Source organism: Hemibagrus wyckioides, linkage group LG18, assembly GCF_019097595.1.
Source record: "Hemibagrus wyckioides isolate EC202008001 linkage group LG18, SWU_Hwy_1.0, whole genome shotgun sequence".
Classification (NCBI taxonomy): Eukaryota; Metazoa; Chordata; class Actinopteri; order Siluriformes; family Bagridae; genus Hemibagrus; species Hemibagrus wyckioides.
Genome location: NC_080727.1, coordinates 10776560 through 10798363, shown reverse-complemented (window position 1 = coordinate 10798363; position 21804 = coordinate 10776560). Strand labels below are relative to the sequence as shown.

Here is a 21804-nt window from a genome sequence, read left to right as displayed (position 1 = left end):
GTGCTATGATATAAGCGACAACCCTCCCTCAACTGCTGGCTTTTCCTCTGTCAAAGCAACATCGCAGATAACATACGAGTTGCGACTAAATGAAAAATGTCAGAATGTTGACTGGACCACAGAATACCACTGAACAGATGGCAGAGAATGCTTATCTTCAGCAGTATGTTTCTTAAGCTCATTGGCAACACCTACTTGTTGAGCAAACTTTACTGATCTTTCTAAGCCATCAGAAACTACCACAAAGCTGGAATATAAGTGCTGCTGCTGTAACCCACAAGTAAGGTTACAATAAAATAATACAATATTATTAGGTTGCTACTGTCAAATATGAGCAGTGGTTCCTTAATCTAATAAAGCATTCATTGCTTACAGGTATCAAGTATTAGTTGACACTGACACTGACTAAAAAGGTCCACTAGGCATATACAGCTCTGGAAAAAAATAAGAGACTACTGTCCAATCTCCAGATTTGAACCCTATTGAAAACCTCTGGAATGTCATCAAGAGGAAGATGGATGGTCACAAACCATGAAGCAAAGCGGAGCCGTTTGCTTTTTTTGCAAAAACAGTGGTATAAAGTTACCCAAAAGCAATGTGAAAAACTGGTGGAGAGCATGGAGCCAAAACACATGACTGGGGTTATTCCACCAAATACTGATTTCTAATGTTATTTAGCCAAAGCATTAACACAATTTGTTTACAAATTATTTGCATTTTGTTTTATTTGAGTTATTAAAGCTCTGAAAATACTGCATGATCTTGGGTTATTTTGATGTGTTGTCATTGCCTTTTAAATATTCACTTTAAATAACAATAGGTATATTTTCAATTTAGGAGAAATATTGTCAGCAGTTCACAAAAAAATGAAACAAAACTGTTCATCTCACCAATACATACGCCTGTAAGAAAAAACATCAGAAACTGATTTTGCATTGGTCTTTTTTTTTTTTTTCCCCAGAGCTGTATATATAAGCGTGTGTGTGTGGGCGTACATAACTTACTTTAATGGGCCTGCAAAATCTGGTCCCAAGCCAGTTCACAGAGTTGAGAATCCAGTTTCGAACATATAGGTAGTTGTTTTGCTCAGCATCGAATACTCGGTGGAGAGGCTAACCCAGAACAAAGATAATTTACTTTCGTGAAAAAAATAACTGGTACTGTTTGACCTTGGCTTGCTCATATATAGCATAAAATAAATTAAAGATGGGCTACTAATATAACTCTGTGCATCATCTCAGTGGTTTTTAAAGTGTGCTTCTATTCAAAGGTATTATTCTTCTTGTTGCTTTATTATTATTAAAATTGCATTAATTCATTTTAGAACATTTTCCTTAAATCATATTGGCGACCCATTTTTTTATATCCTGTGACCCACCTGAGGGTCCTGACCCAGGGTTTGAAGGCCTCTGCACTAGGCATCTTGATTAGACCAGCTATGAACTCGAGTAAAATAGCTTAGGAACTACACAGGTTCTAATTTTTATTTTCTAATTATTCACAGGTGATAATTTTTTTTCCCAGGTTTTCTTAAATGTATGTGCTTGCAAACAACCCCCTCACCCCCCTTGCCTGTGTTAACTATCCATGGATTAGTAATTATCCATGATTTAGAAAAGGGAATTTTACTTGAAAGATTTGCCATTTTATATTTATTATTTTTTTTAAATGCAGAGTTTCTCCATTACATGCAGCAGCTCATGGAATGATGGGCAGTATACAAAGGAAGAATAAAAATAAAACGTCATTGTGCCTCCTTTAGAAGCTCCTCTAAACTGTTCAAAATGTTATTTGGGTAGCCCTTTTTTGCATTTATTTTTTAAGATTTTGTTTGATTGTATGATACTTGGTCATTTTGCTTCTGATTTACATATTGATAAAATCAAAACTCAAGAAACCACCCATAAAATCCATATGATATTCACATATTTTACATAATGGTCATTAAGTTACATACTGGATATACTGCAGTTTATGGAAAGTCAACATACAGTCTTTACAGTCTTGTGTTTGCTGAACAATGAAGATATCTGGGGAGGAGATCATAAGATGAATAAAAAGACCATAGATCAGAATCAGTGTTCATTTCTTGAACATGGCATTTCTTTGTGTGTGTGTGTGTGTGGGGGGGGGGGTTCTGTGGAGGTGTACAAGAGATGATTTCATTTATTATTGTTTACTTAAGTAAAACAGCCACACCATTCAAAATGACTGCATGTAATATGAAAGCAAATAATCTGAATGGCATTGGCAGCCCCACATAATTTTTGTATAGTTTTGCAATTATACAAAATCTTTAAAGCAATGATTTCCCACCTAAATTCCCAAAGTTATATCCTATTAAAAACTATTAACTTCCCAGGAGCTGCAAACATATTTTTAAACATTTTAAACATTTTCTTAAAGTGGGGCTGCCAATACCATTCGAATTATTTGGTTTCATACCACAAGTTACAGTTTTCATACATCCATAAAAAAAATTCAAAAGAAAAAAAAGAAAATACATGAAAACTGTCATCTATTTGGATTGAAATAGAGACTTGGATATACCATTCTCTTAGAAAACCTTTAAGGGGAAAAAAAAAAGGTGAATTAAATGTCTTACCCTACAAAAGTTTATTTAAATCAAGTTGTACTGAGTGACTACTGCTGTTTTCATTTGGAGAGTGATGGCAGGCTGAACAAGAACTGAATATAAATTTGAACTTGGTCAGGCAGTTCCTGGTGCAGCTCTGGTGCAGTTCCTGGTGCAGACCTCTAATCAATGTATTGTGAAAGCCAGCGGAAGCCTTCCCCATATCCCTCTCTCTTTAGCACACTGCACATGAACACTTCCAGTGGTCTGGTATTCAGGTCTTTCAGGGGAATATTACCCTAGAGAAAGAGCAAACAAGATGAGCAGCTTATATACACTGAACAAAATTATAAACGCAACACTTTTTTTTTTGCCCCCATTTTTCATGAGCTGAACTCAAACATCTAAAACTTTTTTTTCTATGTACACAAAAGGCCTATTTCTCTCAAATATTGTTCACAAATCTGTCTAAATCTGTGTTAGTGAGCACTTCGAGATAATTCATCCACCTCACAGTTATGGCATATCAAGATGCTGATTAGACAGCATGATTATTGCACAGGTGTGCCTTAGCCTGGCCACAATAAAAGGCCACTCTAAAATGTGCAGTTTTATCACAGCACAATGCCACAGATGTTACAAGTTTTGAGGGAGCGTGCAATTGGCATGATGACTGCAGGAATGTCCACCAAAGCTGTTGCCCGTGAATTGAATGTTCATTTCTCTACCATAAGCCGTCTCCAAAGGTGTTTCAGAGAATTTGGCAGTACATCCAACCGGCCTCACAACCACAGACCACGTGTAACCACACCAGCCCAGGACCTCCACATCCAGCATCTTCACCTCCAAGATCGTCTGAGACCAGCCACCCGGACAGCTGCTGCAACGATCGGTTTGCATAATCAAAGAATTTCTGCACAAATTGTCAGAAACCGTCTCAGGGAAGCTCATCTGCATGCTCATCGTCCTCATCGGGGTCTCAACCTGACTGCAGTTCATCATAGTAACCGACTTCAGTGGGCAAATGCTCACATTCGATGGCGTCTGGCACTTTGGAGAGGCACTTTTCTCTTCACGGATGAATCCCGGTTTTCACTGTACAGGGCAGATGGCAGACAGCGTGTATGGTGTCGTGTGGGTGAGCGGTTTGCTGATGTCAATGTTGTGGATCGAGTGGCCCATGGTAGCGGTGGGGTTATGGTATGGGCAGGCATATGGACAACGAACACAGGTGCATTTTATTGATGGCATTTTGAATGCACAGAGATACCGTGACGAGATCCTGAGGCCCATTGTTGTGCCATTCATCCACGACCATCACCTCATGTTGCAGCATGATAATGCACGGCCCCATGTTGCAAGGATCTGTACACAATTCCTGGAAGCTGAAAACATCCCAGTTCTTGCATGGCCAGCATACTCACCGGACATGTCACCCATTGAGCATGTTTGGGATGCTCTGGATCGGCGTATACGACAGCGTGTTCCAGTTCCTGCCGATATCCAGCAACTTCGCACAGCCATTGAAGAGGAGTGGACCAACATTCCACAGGCCACAATCAACAACCTGATCAACTCTATGCGAAGGAGATGTGTTGCACTGCGTGAGGCAAATGGTGGTCACACCAGATACTGACTAGTTTTCAGATCCCCCCCCAATACAGTAAAACTGCACATTTTAGAGTGGCCTTTTATTGTGGCCAGCCTAAGGCACAACTGTGCAATAATCATGCTGTCTAATCAGCATCTTGATATGCCACAACTGTGAGGTGGATGAATTATCTCAGCAAAGGAGAAGTCACTAACACAGATTTAGACAGATTTGTGAACAATATTTGAGAGAAATAGGCCTTTTGTGTACATAGAAAAAGTCTTAGATCTTTGAGTTCAGCTCATGAAAAATGGGGGCAAAAACAAAAGTGTTGCGTTTATCATTTTGTTCAGTGTACTTTCATTTGACAGTAGCTGCAGAGATTTTAAAAATGTAAGAAGAAAATTCCATTCCATGCACTGAGATTGTGTAATTTTTAGATTGTTTAATTTAGCTGTATGTATGTATGTCAGTCAAGCATGGGTACAGATTAAAAGATCAAACTGTCAAACCTCTAAGTACATATTACAAATTTATAAATAATATATATGCAAAAGGCTTGTTTTACCTTGCCAGTTGTCTGTCCATACAATCCAAACATTTCACGAAGTCTCTCCTCACTTATGGCCTCTGGCTTATCAATCTTGTTACCAAGAATCAAGATAGGCACATTTCCAATAGTTTCATCTGTCAGTAGTGCCTGTTGTTGGAATATGCAATAAAATAAAATGTTAGATTTGCATATCATCACATTTAACTGTAAAATGGGTGTCCAGAAATTTCATAATACTGATATTTCACATATTCAGTTGCTCACCAAAGCAACCAGTAATGTACCTCCATATTATCACTGTTACCTGATAATAGTATGGTGGCTCTAATAGCATTATCTGCATAATTATTGTCAGTGCCCTGACAAAAATTGTCTATCTACAAATATATTGCAAACAACTGTGGTGCTAGGCTAGCATGCAGTCCTATGCTGAGTGGCCATCTAAGACCTGGGCTAGAAAACATATGAGGTGGGGGGTCAGTCAGATGTTCATCAGAAATCAGAGCCTGTGGTTGCTTATAGGTGTTGGTGTATGAAACTTGGTTGTAGTGTTGTTGCATAAACCATGTGGATGGTTTATTTAGCCATGCTGGTTTAGTGATACTAAAACATGCATCCTGTTGTTTAAGGGCTCATTATCAGCAAGCCCATACCAGGAAAAAGTTCTAAAAATCTAAATGGTTATCGGTCATTACCAACAAAAGCCAAGCATGCTTAATTAATTGTCCAAAAAGCTGATACGAATGAAGTATTATGCATGTGTCCCACAGAAACTTGGAAAAATAATACTGAAACAGCTTGTAATACACTACTGATCAATATTACACTACCCAGAATTCACAGCTTGGACAGTACATAACCATTCAAAGGTTGTTTATACATACATACATACATACATACAGGCCTCAAGTCTCATATGCGTGTTTTGTGTCATGGCTTTATACACTATATTGCCAAAAGTATTCGCTCACCCATCCAAATAATCAGAATCAGGTGTTCCAATCACTTCCATGGCCAGAGGTGTATAAAATCAAGCACCTAGGCATGCAGACTGTTTTTACAAACATTTGTGAAAGAATGGGTTGCTCTCAGGAGCTCAGTGAATTCCAGCGTGGAACTGTGATAGGATGCCACCTGTGCAACAAATCCAGTCGTGAAATTTCCTCGCTCCTAAATATTCCACAGTCAACTGTCAGCTGTATTATAAGAACGTGGAAGTGTTTGGGAACGACAGCAACTCAGCCACGAAGTGGTAGGCCACGTAAACTGACGGAGCGGGGTCAGCGGATGCTGAGGCGCATAGTGCGAAGAGGTCGCCATCTTTCTGCAGAGTCAATCGCTACAGACCTCCAAACTTCATGTGTCCTTCAGATTAGCTCAAGAACAGTGCGCAGAGAGCTTCATGGAATGGGTTTCCATGGCCGAGCAGCTGCATCCAAGCCATACATCACCAAGTGCAATGCAAAGCATCGGATGCAGTGGTGTAAAGCACGCCGCCACTGGACTCTAGAGCAGTGGAGACGCGTTCTCTGGAGTGACGAATCGCGCTTCTCCATCTGGCAATCTGATGGACGAGTCTGGGTTTGGCGGTTGCCAGGAGAACGGTACTTGTCTGACTGCATTGTGCCAAGTGTAAAGTTTGGTGGAGGGGGGATTATGGTGTGGGGTTGTTTTTCAGGAGCTGGGCTTGGCCCCTTAGTCCCAGTGAAAGGAACTCTGAATGCTTCAGCATACCAAGACATTTTGGACAATTCCATGCTCCCAACTTTGTGGGAACAGTTTGGAGCTGGCCCCTTCCTCTTCCAACATGACTGTGCACCAGTGCACAAAGCAAGGTCCATGAAGACATGGATGACAGAGTCTGGTGTGGAGGAACTTGACTGGCCTGCACAGAGTCCTGACCTCAACCCGATAGAACACCTTTGGGATGAATTAGAGCGGAGACTGAGAGCCAGGCTTTCTCGTCCAACATCAGTGTGTGACCTCACAAATGCGCTTCTGGAAGAATGGTCAAAAATTCCCATAAACACACTCCTAAACCTTGTGGACAGCCTTCCCAGAAGAGTTGAAGCTGTTATAGCTGCAAAGGGTGGACCGACGTCATATTGAACCCTATGGATTAGGAATGGGATGTCACTTAAGTTCATATGCGAGTCAAGGCAGGTGAGCGAATACTTTTGGCAATATAGTGTATCTTTCGGAATTTATTGTAAATATACCAGTATGCACTTTATACATGTACTTTGCACAATGACAATAAAGGTGAATCTAATCTAATCTTTAGTGTACCATTCCACGCCTAGTTACAGATCAATTCCAATCACTATTGTCCGACTGGTTTTAGTCCATCTACACTATTGCAAAATTTTTCATTATTGCAGAATGAGTTTCCTCACTGACGAATCTTACTGTTAAATTGTTGAGCTGTACCACACTCAATTACCATAAAACCCATTGTGGGAAAACGATCTGAGGTCTGTCCAAATCTCACCTGAAAGCAATCAATGAAGAACATTCACTGTAGTATCAGAACCCCTGCCATAACAGGTGGCTTATTTGGGGCAAGTGATTGCGCCAATGTTCCTGTTCAGTCTCCTTTTTTCCATGCAACTGACAATGTAATAACCATAATGTGACTAATCTGTGGAACAAATTAGGTTTTCTAATATTTGAATGACAGAACAAGAGCATATTTTGCTCAGATTAACTCAGATAAGCTTGGCAAGACTTAAGTCATCTTACATCTGATAAAATCATTTCTAACAATTATACAATTACATCAAACAGAAATAAAGCAGAAGTGACCAGCACAAAACTTGACCAGTCGCATCATCAGTACATTGCAAAATTATTCATTTGTTCAATTATGCAGAACGCACAATTTTTGCGGAAATTCTGAACTCTGATCTCACATGTGATCTTGCGTTATTTCCTTATTATTTCTAGCGTAGATTTGGTTGTGAAACGCAGTTTGCGGCCCAGACAGAGTTGTCACCGATTCTTTCTATTGTGAAGTCATGCAGTGTGAAACCTCCTGTCGCCGATCCATCGTGCAGAGTGAACACAGCAGCGACTGAATGCTACCCTAGATAATCGTGCAGTGTGAAAACAATAGTGATCCGACCACTTTGAAAATAGTGTAGTGTGAACTTGGTATAAGTCCGTAAGCTAACCCACACAAAAATGACCCAAAAATAATCGTCACTAGAGAGCTCCCCTATCAAACAGCCCCCCCACCCCACCTCCCCACGAAAAAAATTGTCTGGTATCAGATGGGTCCATGGCACAAAAAAAGGCTGGGGAACCCTGACAAAGGGTTTAGGGAAAAAAAAGCATGGGGGACTTACATCAAGTTCTATTTTGGATTCAGCCAGTCTCGGGTGGTCTACACAATCAACGAGAAAGACAATGCCGTTGATTGCAGGAAGGTAGTTTTTCCACACTCTTCGAGCTGTGATACAAATGATACAAGATGTTTTAATTAAGCATTTTGCCAGAGAAGCATTTATGTACACACACATGTAAAGAAGGAAGTGTGCTATGCTACAAGAAAAACTACTTGCCCTGTGCATGGCCACCAAGGTCAAAGGTGGTAAAGGTCATACCAGCAATCGTCAACTCTTCTGAAGCTGAGGAATAAAACGCAAAGACACTTGTTTCTCACAGCCATGGCAGAAACATGAAAACCAATTTAGCACACACTGAATAGCATACCATATAGTAGGGAAGCAATAAACTGGTTAAAATAAATTGCTTAATCAGTGATCTAAATCATCAGTGTAATAACCAAAAATTGATTATTACCATATTATTTTTGATTCATAGATGTTAATTCTGTTTTATTATGACACTTTGATTTTCCTACTTCCAACAAACTTTCTTAACTAATAAAACATAACCAAATACATAATACAATAGAAAGACATCATGTACATCATATACCAAAGTAGTATGACTAACAAATATCTTAAAACATGTAATTGAGTATTGAAGTAAAGACATATAATTCATGTATTGTTTTATAATTTATTTCTGTCAGCAGGATAACAGAATTTTAAAAGAAATAATGCTAGGTTATGAACATAACTCTGTTAGCACGAGACCAGGTAAATACATCTCTTCAATACTTCAATGAGATAAATCACTTTTGGTGTAGGAGAACCATTATGTTTGGTAACTTATTTTGAAAGTTATGGTCATAACATTCTTTTTCAAGAATTCACTTAGGTATTTCATTATTATTTATATAGTGACTCCCAAATTGGCAAAAAATATCTCAAAGACCAAGTCCAAGCATGGACACTCACACTGGTGTGTCCGTTTGGCATATTCTGTCCTTAGTGTGAACTTGGATTGTGTGTTTGGTCACATGAAACCAATAAAATACAGTATCATAAAGGTGTGTGGAGATGGACAACTTGCCACAATAGGCCAAATATCCTCAGCTGATATTCCCCAAAACCAGACCAAAAATGTAGCAATTACCATCCACACAGAGTTGGTGCACAAGTGCATGGGAGGATGTAGACACTTATGAGAATAAGCTAGAATGATTGGTCTTGCCGCTTGAAGGGGACTCTGTTTGGACGGAATCCTACTGGATGCACACCGTAGGACATTTTTATTGAAAGGAGGTGTGTGCCTGCGAGACTCAACTGGAACTGCTTGATAGAAATTCCAAGTTTGGTGCCCAAGTTGGTAAGTCACTCAGTGAACAGATTAGCTAACCCACCAGATGTTCTAGATTATTTCTGTGTCTATGAAAAATCTAGACATAATTTCAACAGGTTTGAAGTTCTTTATACTAACTTAACATATTCAGCTACAAAAAATAAGTCAAAACCAAGTCAATTCCACTAATTGGTATTTACAGACCTCCAGGGCCATATTCTGAATTCTTCTGTGAATTTGCAGATTTAATTTCAAACCTAGTTGTTTCTTTAAACAAAGCATTAATTGAGGGAGACTTTAATATTTATTTTGATAAGTCAGAAGACCCTCACTCAATCAAATTCTTTCATAAACTTTCAGACTAAATATAGAATATAGTCACATTTTCACAGTCAGAAGATATTTCAGACCATTATCTCAACTCATTTGTGTCTTAGACATGATATATGCACTCTGCCACATCACTTTGTTAAACATACATTAATGTCTACTGCTTTAAAGAGATTTATCAGTTATTTCCCAGAATTATTATCCATGACTGGATCACTATCTGACCCCACAGAATTTGGTCAGACTCTCCGTGGATTATCATCCCTGCAGGGAGGAGGCGAAGGTGGCACTGTGAGAGGAAGCAGAAGCAAGGCTGCAGGGCCGGCGTGCTAGGTAGGCTATGGAAGCAGACACACAGACCAAACCTGAAGAGAGGCATCAGAGAGTCCAAATCTGACTACAGGAGGAGAATTGAGGACCACCTGAACAGCAACAACAGCAGGCAGGTGTTGGAAGGTGTCCAGCATCTTACCAATTACCTCGGAGCTGCTGATGGCGATGCTATGCTGGCAGAGGAGCTGAACCTCTTCTTTGCCCGCTTTGATGTGTAGCCACTAGAGACAGCTACAGTACAACCCATGGTCCACAGCAGCTCCGCCCTCACAGGGGAGGAGCATGAGGTCAGGCGCACAGTGTGGGCCATCAACCCGAGGAAGGCCGCAGGTCCCGATGGCATCCCAGGACGTTTGCTGAAGGACTGCGCGGACCAGTTGGCTGGAGTCTTCACCAGGATATTCAACCAGTCCCTGTCCCAGTCCACTGTCCCACCCTTTCTGAAGTCCTCCACCATAATTCTTCTGCCCAAGAAACTCCACATCTCCAGCCTACAACGACTACCAGCCAGTTGCACTCACCCAGCACCAGAGCTTTGACCCCCACCAATTTGCTTATAGATCAAATAGGTCTAGAGAGGATGCCGCAGCAATCTACATTGTCTTTAACCATCACATGATTCTCTCTGTCTTTTTTTTCCACTCTCTCTTTGTCGAGCTATACATGCCACTCCCGAGCTCCCAGTGTTCCAAATTCCCTGTGTGGCCGCTTCTTCTTTCTGGACCTGCCTGATACATCCAGACAATCTACCTCTGGTTGGAGTCTCGTTGCTTGGTGGTGCTCACTGTTGCTGGGGATTGATCTGCATGGACAGCCTGTGATTCAGGGAACTGTTGTGTATAGAACCTCTTGGAGACTATCGTCTTTGAACTGCTGTTGTGTCGGTCAGCTTAGTCCTCAGGTCTTCAACAGTGAACATTTAAAGACTTCGTCAGGCTGGAACTAGTGTAAAGTCTACAATGAACTGAGAAATTACACTGACCTATTAGTTCCTCAGGAGCTCTTGTTTGCACAATTCCACATGACTATAAACTGTTGAAGAAAGGACATTATTTATATTCACATAATTTACTCTCCAGTGTTACCCAAATTAGGATGGGTTCCCTTCTGAGCCTGGTTCCACTCAAGGTTTCTTCCTCAAATCATCTCAGAGAGATGATTTTGCCTCATTGCCACAGGCTTGTTCATTAGAGACAAATGTTAGACATAAAAAGTAACTTAATTTTTTATAATTTTGTAATAAACTTTATAATTTTTATTCTATGTTTAAATTCTTCTGTAATGCTGCTTTTAGAAAATGTCCGTTGTTAAAATAAATACTATTATAAATACTATTCAAATAAATTAAACTGTAATAATAAATAAAAAACTAATAAAAAGATCAATGAGCCGATAAAAGTTGCAGAATTTTCCGATTTAATTTTCTGATATTTATGTCATGTGTTAAACCACTGGGAGCTGTGAAGAAAGACAAGCAGCAATGTCTTTCTGCCAGATACCACATATACATCAGACACCTTCCAACACATCACACCTTGTCTTGATTTTGTACAGGGCTGTTTTCGCAGCCACCTTCGACCTTCATAATGTTAGGCAAGTGATATTAATGTTAGGACTCAACAACGTATGTGTTTTAGTGAGGACTGGGGGTTATGCTGTTGCATAAAAAAGTTTCATTTTTTAATTTGATGTATAATTAATCTAAAATAAAGTGCATTTGTGAATTAAAAAAAACTCCATTAAGCTCTACATTACAATTCATGGATTAACAGAAGATCCACCCCAAATACTGAACAAAGAAAGTTAGTAAACCAGATCATATTACATCATAGAAGATTCAGTGCCATTGTCAAATACAGACTCACTGCTGATATCAAATCATGTGGACAGGTTTTTTTGCCTAATATTTATGAAATTTTTAACATTATAATATAAAAAATGTGAATATTCAAAGTTAATTAAAGAAATCACTGTGCATCTGTGTTTATTTTGTTAGAACAGAAACTCACTTGGATGTAAGGTTGGCACATGTTGCCCCAGTCGATCATCTTTAAGCATATGCAGAAGTGTGGTCTTGCCAGCATTGTCCAGACCAAGAAATACTAGTTTACCAGTTTTTTTATACAGTCCTAAAAGAACAAGAACAGGTTTTTTTTCAGAAATAATCTCTATGGACTTAACATCTCCGTGTATATCTCGGCATTAATATCTACTGCACTCTACAGTACCCAAGTCAAGCACTCAGATTCTCTACTGACTTCACTGTAAACATTTCATACAATGCATTGCCTTTCTGAGCACGAGAAATCCAAATTAATGTGCAAAGTCTAACTACAAAAAACACATAATCTGACAGAGATGCTATACCTTTTCATCATATATTGAACATGTTTGCAATTAAATTAGGCACAGATCTGCAACCATTTCAACCTAGTATTATTACATATTAATGACAGCTGACACAAAAGGAAAATCACTCATTCAGCAGAACCATGAAATAAAGGTAGACTGAGTATGATCTACTGTTTCCACTAGTTATTTCCACTGCCACAAAAGCAAAGCCATAAGCCCCAAAATGTTATTTCCTTTCTTTTTTATTTTTTTAACTTAAACAAACGAAAACAAAATCCAAATGAATGTAACAGTTAATAGTTAAGAACTACTCTTAGAGGCATCTACAATATTTTTTAAAAATCTACATTCAAAAGGGATTCTTACCAAGAAACTGCAGTACATTACTAAAACCACTATAAATCCAATCAAATATGAAGGACATATCCAGATCGGGTCAAATCCTGAAAAAGAGAGAGGGGAAAAAAAACAACATAAAACCACTTGAGCATGAAATTACTTAATTTTTTCTTCAGATTTTTTTTGGTTACAAAAACTGTAACAGTATTTTTCAATTTTCAGAAGGAATCACAAATTGTATTTTAATTGCATTTTCTATTTTTGGACACCTACATTTTTTTATATAATTCAAATGAAAATGCAAATCACATATTACCTCTTAACGGCTTTCTTATGTGAATGAAAAATTCTCTTGAGATATATATCTATCTTAATTTCTTTTAGTCAAGAGGTTTCTTATAGTCATTTCAACCATATATAGATGGTACAGTTCATAGTGAAATAAAACAACATTCCACTAGGACTCTGGTGCTACATAAAGACATAAAAAATACAAGGAACTAGGGACTGAGTACAATCACACAGTACACACAAAGTGCATGGGTGCAAACTTGTACAGACAGTATAAAGACAAGAGACAGGACAAAACAGAGTGCAAACACTACAAAACACTACAAGACAGACAACACTACAAAACATTACACTACAATACAGTAGTCCAAAGTGACCAATAAATACACCGTCCTAGAGAGTGCAAGTGATGATGCTTTGGTTGTAAACATAAGACACTTAGGAGCAGTTTTGTAGGAGCATTAGGCAGATCCCAGAAGAGATCTTTCTGAAATTTTGTATACCCAGACAATTTTTTACCCCATACACCCCAAAAAGTGAAATCTAAGTGTACTTTTTGCTAAAGCAGTTTTACTAACGGATTCTGTATCTCTTAGTACTGGCCCACTTGATTGGGACATTTACATTTTAAGGGACACTGGTGCAGTACAATCATTTATGTTAGCTGACAATTTGCCATTCTCACCTAAAACGTACTCTGGTACTGATTTATTGGTTTGCAGAATCAAGTTAGGGCATATGTATATTTACCTTAAGGTTAACCTGGGTACAGGTACAATTCCTCTTGGAATACTAGTGGATGGTGTAAGCCTTATCTTATGGAATGACTAAAATAGCTGGTGGTAAGGTTTTTCTCTGTCGTACTGTTGTAAAGAGAAACAGAAAGAGGTCGTGAACCTTGCTGACTCGTTCTTGAATCCTGCAACAGATTCTAATAAAGTGTTCTCTCTCTGTTGAACCAGAATTAGTCACTTCTGAGTCAGCTGATGAACATCAGAAAAGAGGGTCTAGGAAAACTGGCAGAGACAATTCGTTGTTGGAAGCTGCATGATGCCTTTGCAAATCATTCCAGTAAACAATTCCAATGATGGGAAAAGCCGTTTGAGCAGTTGATTCTGGAATGTCGTGGGCCTTTACCAAAAAACAAATCAGGAAACGAGTATATTTTTCACCCTGACACGTGCCGCTCGATTCTCAGAAGCTATCCAATGGATCAGATTAAATGTAAATCATTAGGGATAAGGGTATCTGCCAAAATGCCATGAATGTAAATGTTATCTGATCGATTATGACAAACCCATGATCAATTCGGAACTCCAATAATCTTAAAAAATAAATTAGTTTCATGTTTCAGTTTTTTTGTGGTATAAACATTGTTGAAGTTGTAACTGCTAGTTCTTATTAATGCCTGTGTGTATTTGGTCATAATTACTCAAAATATATATAGGACAATCCAAAAGCAGCTTATTGCTGATGTAGTAGTAGTACAATAAATTACACTGAGAAACACATTTAAAATGTTCAGTTTAAAACAGCTAACATTTAAGAAAAAAAAAGTTGAGCCCTACGTTTTATGGTTCTACATTGATCCATTTTGGCATCATGATGGACTGTCTGTCATATCTCAGGTCTCTTCTGAAAATACTGAAATGACAAGGCCAATTCTTTTGTTTTTGCTATACTCTGTAGACATTTGAGTTTGAAATCAAAAGATGAATACGAGACTAAAAAGGTTTTGCCAAACCCATGCTTTCACAGAGGACTGCATGTATTTATTTACAGGTACCCCTGCAAACTACGAATTTTATAAAAATGCTTCAGTCTAGGCCAAATCATTAGGAGGCAACATAATCTAGTTTAAAATGTAGAGTATTAATAACTGAGTTGTGGCAAATGTGGTAAAGTACCTTGGGCTGATTTATACTTGTGCGCACGTTTCTGTGAGCAAGTTATGTAAACACACTAGCACAGGGCGAAGCCTTCATAGGGAACATGTCCTCTAAGAAAAGCCAAAAACTATGCAAAGTCCATGTTTATAATATGATTATGATAATAATATAGATAGAATGGAGATAAATCACATGGACCTAATTTATTATTGATTATAAATTAATTGAACATTAATTCTAAATGCAGTGAATTCTAAATGAATTCTAGAGTGTTTTACTCATCCATATTCAGCAATATGATTAAACCTTGTATAGAAGCACTTCAATGTACTTAGTTTTAAATCCAGATTTCTATTAACCACTGACTGATGTATACTTTAGGTATTTATTTATTTCTTCTTTCACACGCTGTAGTTTACGTCACACAGTGTTTTTACTGGGAATTTGCTAGAAGAAAGAAAAGTTATGATCTATAGCTATTATACTGCCTCACACTATAAACTATTATTATTATTATTATTATTATTATTATTATTATATATTAAAACATGTCATGATTGTAGTTTTCCATACCTAAATCCTTTACACAATAAAGTGATCATGTGTGTGAAGCAAACACGAAAAACAAATTTAAACATTATTCCGAATTTGATAAAACCCACAGAAGAAATGCCACAATGTCTTAACAACCTGTCCATGAATGCATCTGGACACACCTCACAGCCAACCAATCAGCATTCGCTTAATAGGTTCATCATTGTCAGTCACCTTTATACAACCCCCCCCCTTTTGTGAATGCAGGCAGAACTGGGACAACTCGATATCATGGTCAACACAGCTCCTAATAGTAATAGAGAAAGCTTTTGTTTACAGTCACAAATGGACACTTGTTTTAATCAACTGGAAGAATGCTTACTTAGATCTAAATGTATTTATTTTGAACGTGGATGAACCATAAGCATAACCATAACCATAAACCATAAGGAGTGTAATGATACTGTCTAGTCCGAACTGGATTCGAATTATGATACTGGATTCACTATTCAATATTATGAGAATATTCTGTACTAAATTTGACTATAAGAAAATGATGACAGAAAAATCTGAATCAGAAAGAGCTCATGTACTATAGTCCAGTGTTTCTTAAAAGCCACTAAAGAGCTCTTTTTCAGGGACAGAATGCAGACAATTCCAGTCTTACTAATGGTGCAGGCCCTACATGAAATATGTAATCTCATGACTAGTGTGCCCTCAGTCTATTTTAACACTATGGGTTGTGCAGATTGGGACCTCTGGCGTTCAAACAGTGCGACTGCATTAGCTAACAGAATAGCAGAATGCCAGTGTCATTTCCACTTTGCACATCAGCAGGTTTTTGCATCACAACACATTGTGCCCTGATGTACTACTGTTACACTTCTATAAGGCAAGTACATCAGATACACCATGTCTTCTCTGTCCATTTTATTTCAAAAACCCACAGTAGAAATATGTCAATAGGTCTCCTCAAAATTGGTCTGGGTATACGCACTGCAGATATGCACAACATGTGGATGCAAGTATGTGCTAATATGGAAGTATAAACAAAATTTAAAGAGTTAGTGGATGTTATTTTCTGTTAGAAATGTTTTAAAAGGTGTTTTTAAAAAGCGGGATGTGGGATGTCATGATATCAAATTTATAATGACTACATCATCATAACAAATGAGTGCCAACTACTACCATACAAATGGTGAAAAATTCAGCAAAGATCAAGTGTAGGCCACATTTATCAAGTCTGACAGTAAAACAGACTCTCTGCTTAATTATATTCCTCATGAAACCATGACAGGCTATTGATACTTCACTAGTCTTTCTAACAGAAATTTCATAAAACAAGACAAAGGAGAGGGTATTTTGTGCATTTGACACATCTGTATACAGAGGGTGGGCACTTAAAATATAGTGTGATATTTACATTAAATAGACACCACCACCCCTGGTACCACTGAACAGGTGTCAGTTGTATAATTATTATGGAGATTTAATCTCATGGTCAACCGACATGGTCAATCGGCTGAAAGTTTACATGTTTTAACTGTCAGCATTGGCATTTCTTAGGCCATTATTTACTGTCCAGTGTCACACAAATGAGGTTGGGTTCCCTTATGAGCCTGGTTCCTCTCAAGCTTTCTTCCTCCTATCATCTCAGGGAGTTTTTCCTTGCTACTATTGCCTTAGGCTTGCATTAGGGATAAATGTTAAGGATAAATATTTTAAACTTAACTTTAAACTTTTTAAATTATTATATGTTTCTATACTTCTGTAAAGCTGCTTTGAGACAATGTCCATTGTTAAAAGCGCTATACAAAAATTATAAATTTCAACTATACTACTTATTACTGCATATAGGTCTGGGTAGGAGTGTACTTGTACGAAAATTCAATTGTATATGGATGTTTAAAAGCACTATTTATGCACATGGCAATAACCTTATGTGTTATGTCTTTTTCGTTAACATTTAAGCAAGATGCTGTTTTTCATAAGCCTGGTTACCACAAATGAAAGCTGGGTCAGTTGAACTGGAAGAGACCAGAACATTGCATGCAACTTGGTATGGTAATACAGGATAGTAAGTTTGAATCCCTGGATTTTAAATCTATATTTGCCATATATAATTAATCATGAATAATATATCATGTGTAGTGTGCCTGTTCATGGGGTTCTGCCTGTTTTTTATACTAAGCTAAATGCTGCTAACTAAAAATGTATACAGCTTTTGCCATTCAATTTTTCTCTTTCATTAATGACTATTGGTCAGATTGTTAAATTAATAATTAAGCAATCATTATCATTAATCAGTATCTCCATAAGTACCATTAATCGATGGTAGGATAATTAAATAAATTATGCATAAGCTGCTACTAGTGGCCAATCTTCACTAATTTCACATTCCATACGTAAGAGAAGAGTGTGAGTGCGAATAGCTGAGCAATATCACAGCTTAATATAAAATATTGTAATCCACACAACATAATGGGAAACATCAGAGTATATAAGAGGTGCACATCTTGCTGGTGCATCAGTGACCAGAACAGCAAGTCTTTGCTGTTTATCAAGAGCCACAGTATACAGGGTCTCCATACCACCAGGAAGGATGAACCACATCCAACAGGAGTAACTGTCAATGCAAGAGGATGATGTATGAAAGGGATGTTTGGGTTCTAACACATGTCCAAAAAAAAAAAAAAAAAATACATAAAACCTCAGTTGGCTAACTCACTGCAGAGTTAAATGTACTCCACTGTTTCCACCAAAACTTTTCATGGGGAGCACCACATGGTTGAGTTGCTATAGCCAAACCTTCGGTCACTTAAACCAATGCAAAATGCTGGTTTCAATGGTGAGGAAATCTTGCGCTGCAGACAATGTGAAACACGTACTGTTCTCTGATTAGTCCACCTTTACTGCCTTTTACTCACATGTGCCCAGAATGAAGCATGGGGTGGATCAGTGATAGTTTGGGCTGCACTATCATGCCATTCCAAAGGCCCACTACTAGATGAGTGTGTCATTGCCATGGACTACCAAATCATTCTGGAGGAGCATTTGCACCCAATGGTTCTAACAATGTACCCTGAAAGTCATGCCATGTATCAGGCTGATAATGCACCAATACACGCATGTGCAAGACTGGTGACAGAGTGATTTGTTGAGCATGAAAAGTGAAGTTGAACATGTGAGGAAATGTTTTCCTCCACCAGCATCAGGTTGTGACCTGGCCACTCTTCTGCAAGAGTAATGGCTCAAAATCCCTCTGACCACTGTGCAGGACTTGCATCTGTCATTCCCAAGACAAGCTGATGCTGTATTGGCTGCAAAAGGAGGCCCTACACCATACTAATACATTAACGGGGTCTAAAACCAGGTCTTTCAGTGGCATTGTCCAGTTTCATTTTCTGGAACTATACAATCTCGTTTTTTTTTTATTATTATATGCACATTTACGAGGGTGCAAGCAGCAAAACCAGGACTCAAAGAAATTTAAAAGCAGACTATGTTGTCCGCAGAAGAAGATACTAAAGAAAATGGTGATTCAGTGTGTGTTTAATAAAAACCGGAGGCAATAATAGAGTTTCATGCCCTGTAAAGCCGTCAAATCGAGCCAGATAGAGATATGGTATCTAGTTAATGTCCGCTAACAAACGCTTGACCTAAACCATGTACTAGTCAAATGTCTGGTAAGAAGAACACCTGAGGGCTTGAAGCCTTTATCACCACCACAGCACAGGGGAATTCTTTTCATTGCATATCCCAGGTGAGGATATGGGGTCAGAGCGCAAGGGCAGCTATGATACAGCACCCCTGGAGTAGAGAGGGTTAAGGGCCTTGCTCAATTGCCCAGCAGTGGAGCTTAGTGGTGCTGGGGCTTGAACCCTGATCCTCTGACCAACAACCCAGAGCCTTAACCACTTGAGCCACAAGGCCACAAGGAGCCACAAAACGTAGATTATGTTAGCTACAATTATGGTAGCTAATTATGTTCTTTGGTCCATACTGACAAAAACTGACCCCACCATCTGCTCGAGGTTGGCCAGCTAAAGCACCCGCATCTCCGCAGCATCCAGTGTGCTCTGCATGCCTCCTGTTGCTCTTGCGCAGACCGTTTATATATTCTGTCTCTAACACACACACACACACACACACACACACACACGGGTGGATGCCAGTGTGTAACAGGGTGTGAAATAAACCCTCACTGATTTCTTAATAATCCATTCGCTCTATCGAAGTAACGCCAAAGCGATTGTTCACAAGCTAACACTGGCCCAATTTCATTAACTAGTCAGCACTACCTACGTGTCACTCGTGCGACGGAGGATCCGAAAGGAATCTTCGAGGCTTTTTGACAAATAAATATATAGCACATATACATATATAAACCAAAATACGATCAGACGCCGTGCATCAGATTCTCTAACTCATTAGCACTTCCACCAAGCATAATTCACAGTATATACGATATACAGTATGTTCACAGTATACACGATCAGATTTTAACTAATCGCTGAACAATTCCTGTGAATGTAAACGCTTGTACACATCTTGATTAAAGTTACACAAGACTAAGTTAACTAGTCTATGCTAGTAAACAGCGGAGTTGAATGAACCAACCAGTATTGGCCACTATGCTTTAAATAAAGTATCGGTCAAAGACATAAAAGACATACCTCGTGTCTATATGTAGATGTCCAGACGACGGTCACACTGGGGGTTCAGTCACTAAATTCGTCCCGTTAATGTGAAAGGCTGTAGTAAATATTTTCTCCGCCACTTTTGCGTATTACTGACACAGCCACGACACACAGCAATGGCTGCCTTGCAATGGCCATGTCCTGCCTAGACACTTCCTATTAGTGTTACCATTCAAGTCTTCCGGCAGGGACACCGTACTCAACAACACCACCGCGACGAAACATAATAAAAAGAGGAAATTGATACATGAAGATATCAGTTTGGTAATATTTCATAATTTTTAATTTATTTGTGGTAGTAGATTCCCAGTCAGCCGTGGTGTGAGTTAATATAATACGTTTTGTCCTTAATGTGAGATAATTCACTGAGAGCGTTAATGTAAAAGAAAACAAACGCAAACGCAAATATCCGCTGCATATTAATTTGAGTATACTGAAACAATAATTTTTTATATGTTTAGCTAATGTTTTGTTGATGCAAACGTCTGTCAGACTTGCAACAAAAACTGTTAGATTGGTTTCCAGTACGTTTGTTTATATTGACACCGGAAATGCCACGTGTATAGCAACCGTAGACACGTAGTGATGGATAAAGCTGCGGGAAAAAAAAGATTATTGCTTTTGCAAATACAACTTTGTCAACATTTAATATAGCTACAACACCAAAAACAACATGATGAACGCATTTCCTTTTTGAGTTATAATGCCCGTTAAAATTGGAGCAATAAACCAGTCAATTTTAAACAAAAAACAGATCCTCCTGCTGGTGAAATGGGCTTCTCTAATAGAAACTAATTCACAGACTTTTTCCAAAAATGTGAGTTCGTAAAGACATGCAATCTTTTATCAAAGCTGCCTTAAAAATAATCTTGATTGGTAAATAGAGTCGACATTACCATTACACATTTATTAACACGTTAAATAAAAGAAGAATATATCTCTTAAAATCACACATAGATGTTACCCAGTCAAGTGGATTCATTCATTCATTCATTCATTCATTCATTCATTCATTCATTCAGTCAATTTTAAGGTAATGCCCAGAATATATCCAGTGAAAAATGTGATGGAACATTTTAAATTAGAGATTGATTCCTCTGGCAAACATAAAACTATCCTGGTTAGTTGTGGAACACTTTACAGCTGAATACTTTGACAAAATAATACACTTCAACAATTCTGGAACTGATAAAAACTGATAAAGTGGAAAATTTCACATTAAAAATATGAAGTGGTCTGACTCCAAACCAAATTATTCTCACTTTAAAAATGATTTTTTAATGTGAGTTTTATTCCACTATTTTACATAAATGCAGAAGTAAAAAAAAGCAATTAGATCTTACAATATTATGGCACCCTTTTATCTCTCTTTTTTTATTTTATTGTTTTACTGTACGTTGGCACCACTGTTCATTTTTTGTATTCCCTTATAGTTTTGAATGAACAATTTGCAATAGTATTTTTCATGCTTTTGGCTCAATCAATCAATCAATCATTCAATCAATCACACTAGTCTCACATAGCCAAACCTTCAGATTTATAGCAGAGGTGTGGACTCCATAGCAACAAAGGACCGCCCAAAATGGCATCTGACTTGCATGTAAAACAACCAGTCACAGTTTTTTTGGTAATTTGGTCTCAAAAGG

General features: G+C 38.2%; 1 protein-coding gene across 1 annotated transcript; it reads right to left on the bottom strand.

Moving 5' to 3' along the window:
* Positions 1–1637: 1637 nt before the first annotated feature.
* On the bottom strand, positions 1638–20313 carry sar1b (secretion associated, Ras related GTPase 1B). Its single transcript, XM_058415928.1, has 7 exons — positions 20135–20313; positions 12772–12848; positions 12063–12182; positions 8283–8348; positions 8067–8170; positions 4735–4866; positions 1638–2874 (listed from the first exon to the last, which is right to left on the bottom strand). Exons 2-7 carry the CDS (start codon positions 12827–12829, stop codon positions 2758–2760), a joined length of 597 nt encoding a protein of 198 aa, XP_058271911.1. The 5' UTR covers positions 12830–12848; positions 20135–20313; the 3' UTR covers positions 1638–2757.
* Positions 20314–21804: the final 1491 nt, after the last annotated feature.

Bases quoted from the DNA above. Each gene is read 5' to 3' on its own strand.
- sar1b (XM_058415928.1), bottom strand. From the start codon at position 12,829: ATGTCCTTCATATTTGATTGGATTTATAGTGGTTTTAGTAATGTACTG. The intron at 8,171-8,282 runs GCAAGTAGTTTT...TTTGTATCACAG, and splicing joins CCTTGGTGGCCATGCACAGG to CTCGAAGAGTGTGGAAAAAC. The intron at 4,867-8,066 runs GTAAGTCCCCCA...TTCCAACAACAG, and splicing joins AATCCAAAATAGAACTTGAT to GCACTACTGACAGATGAAAC.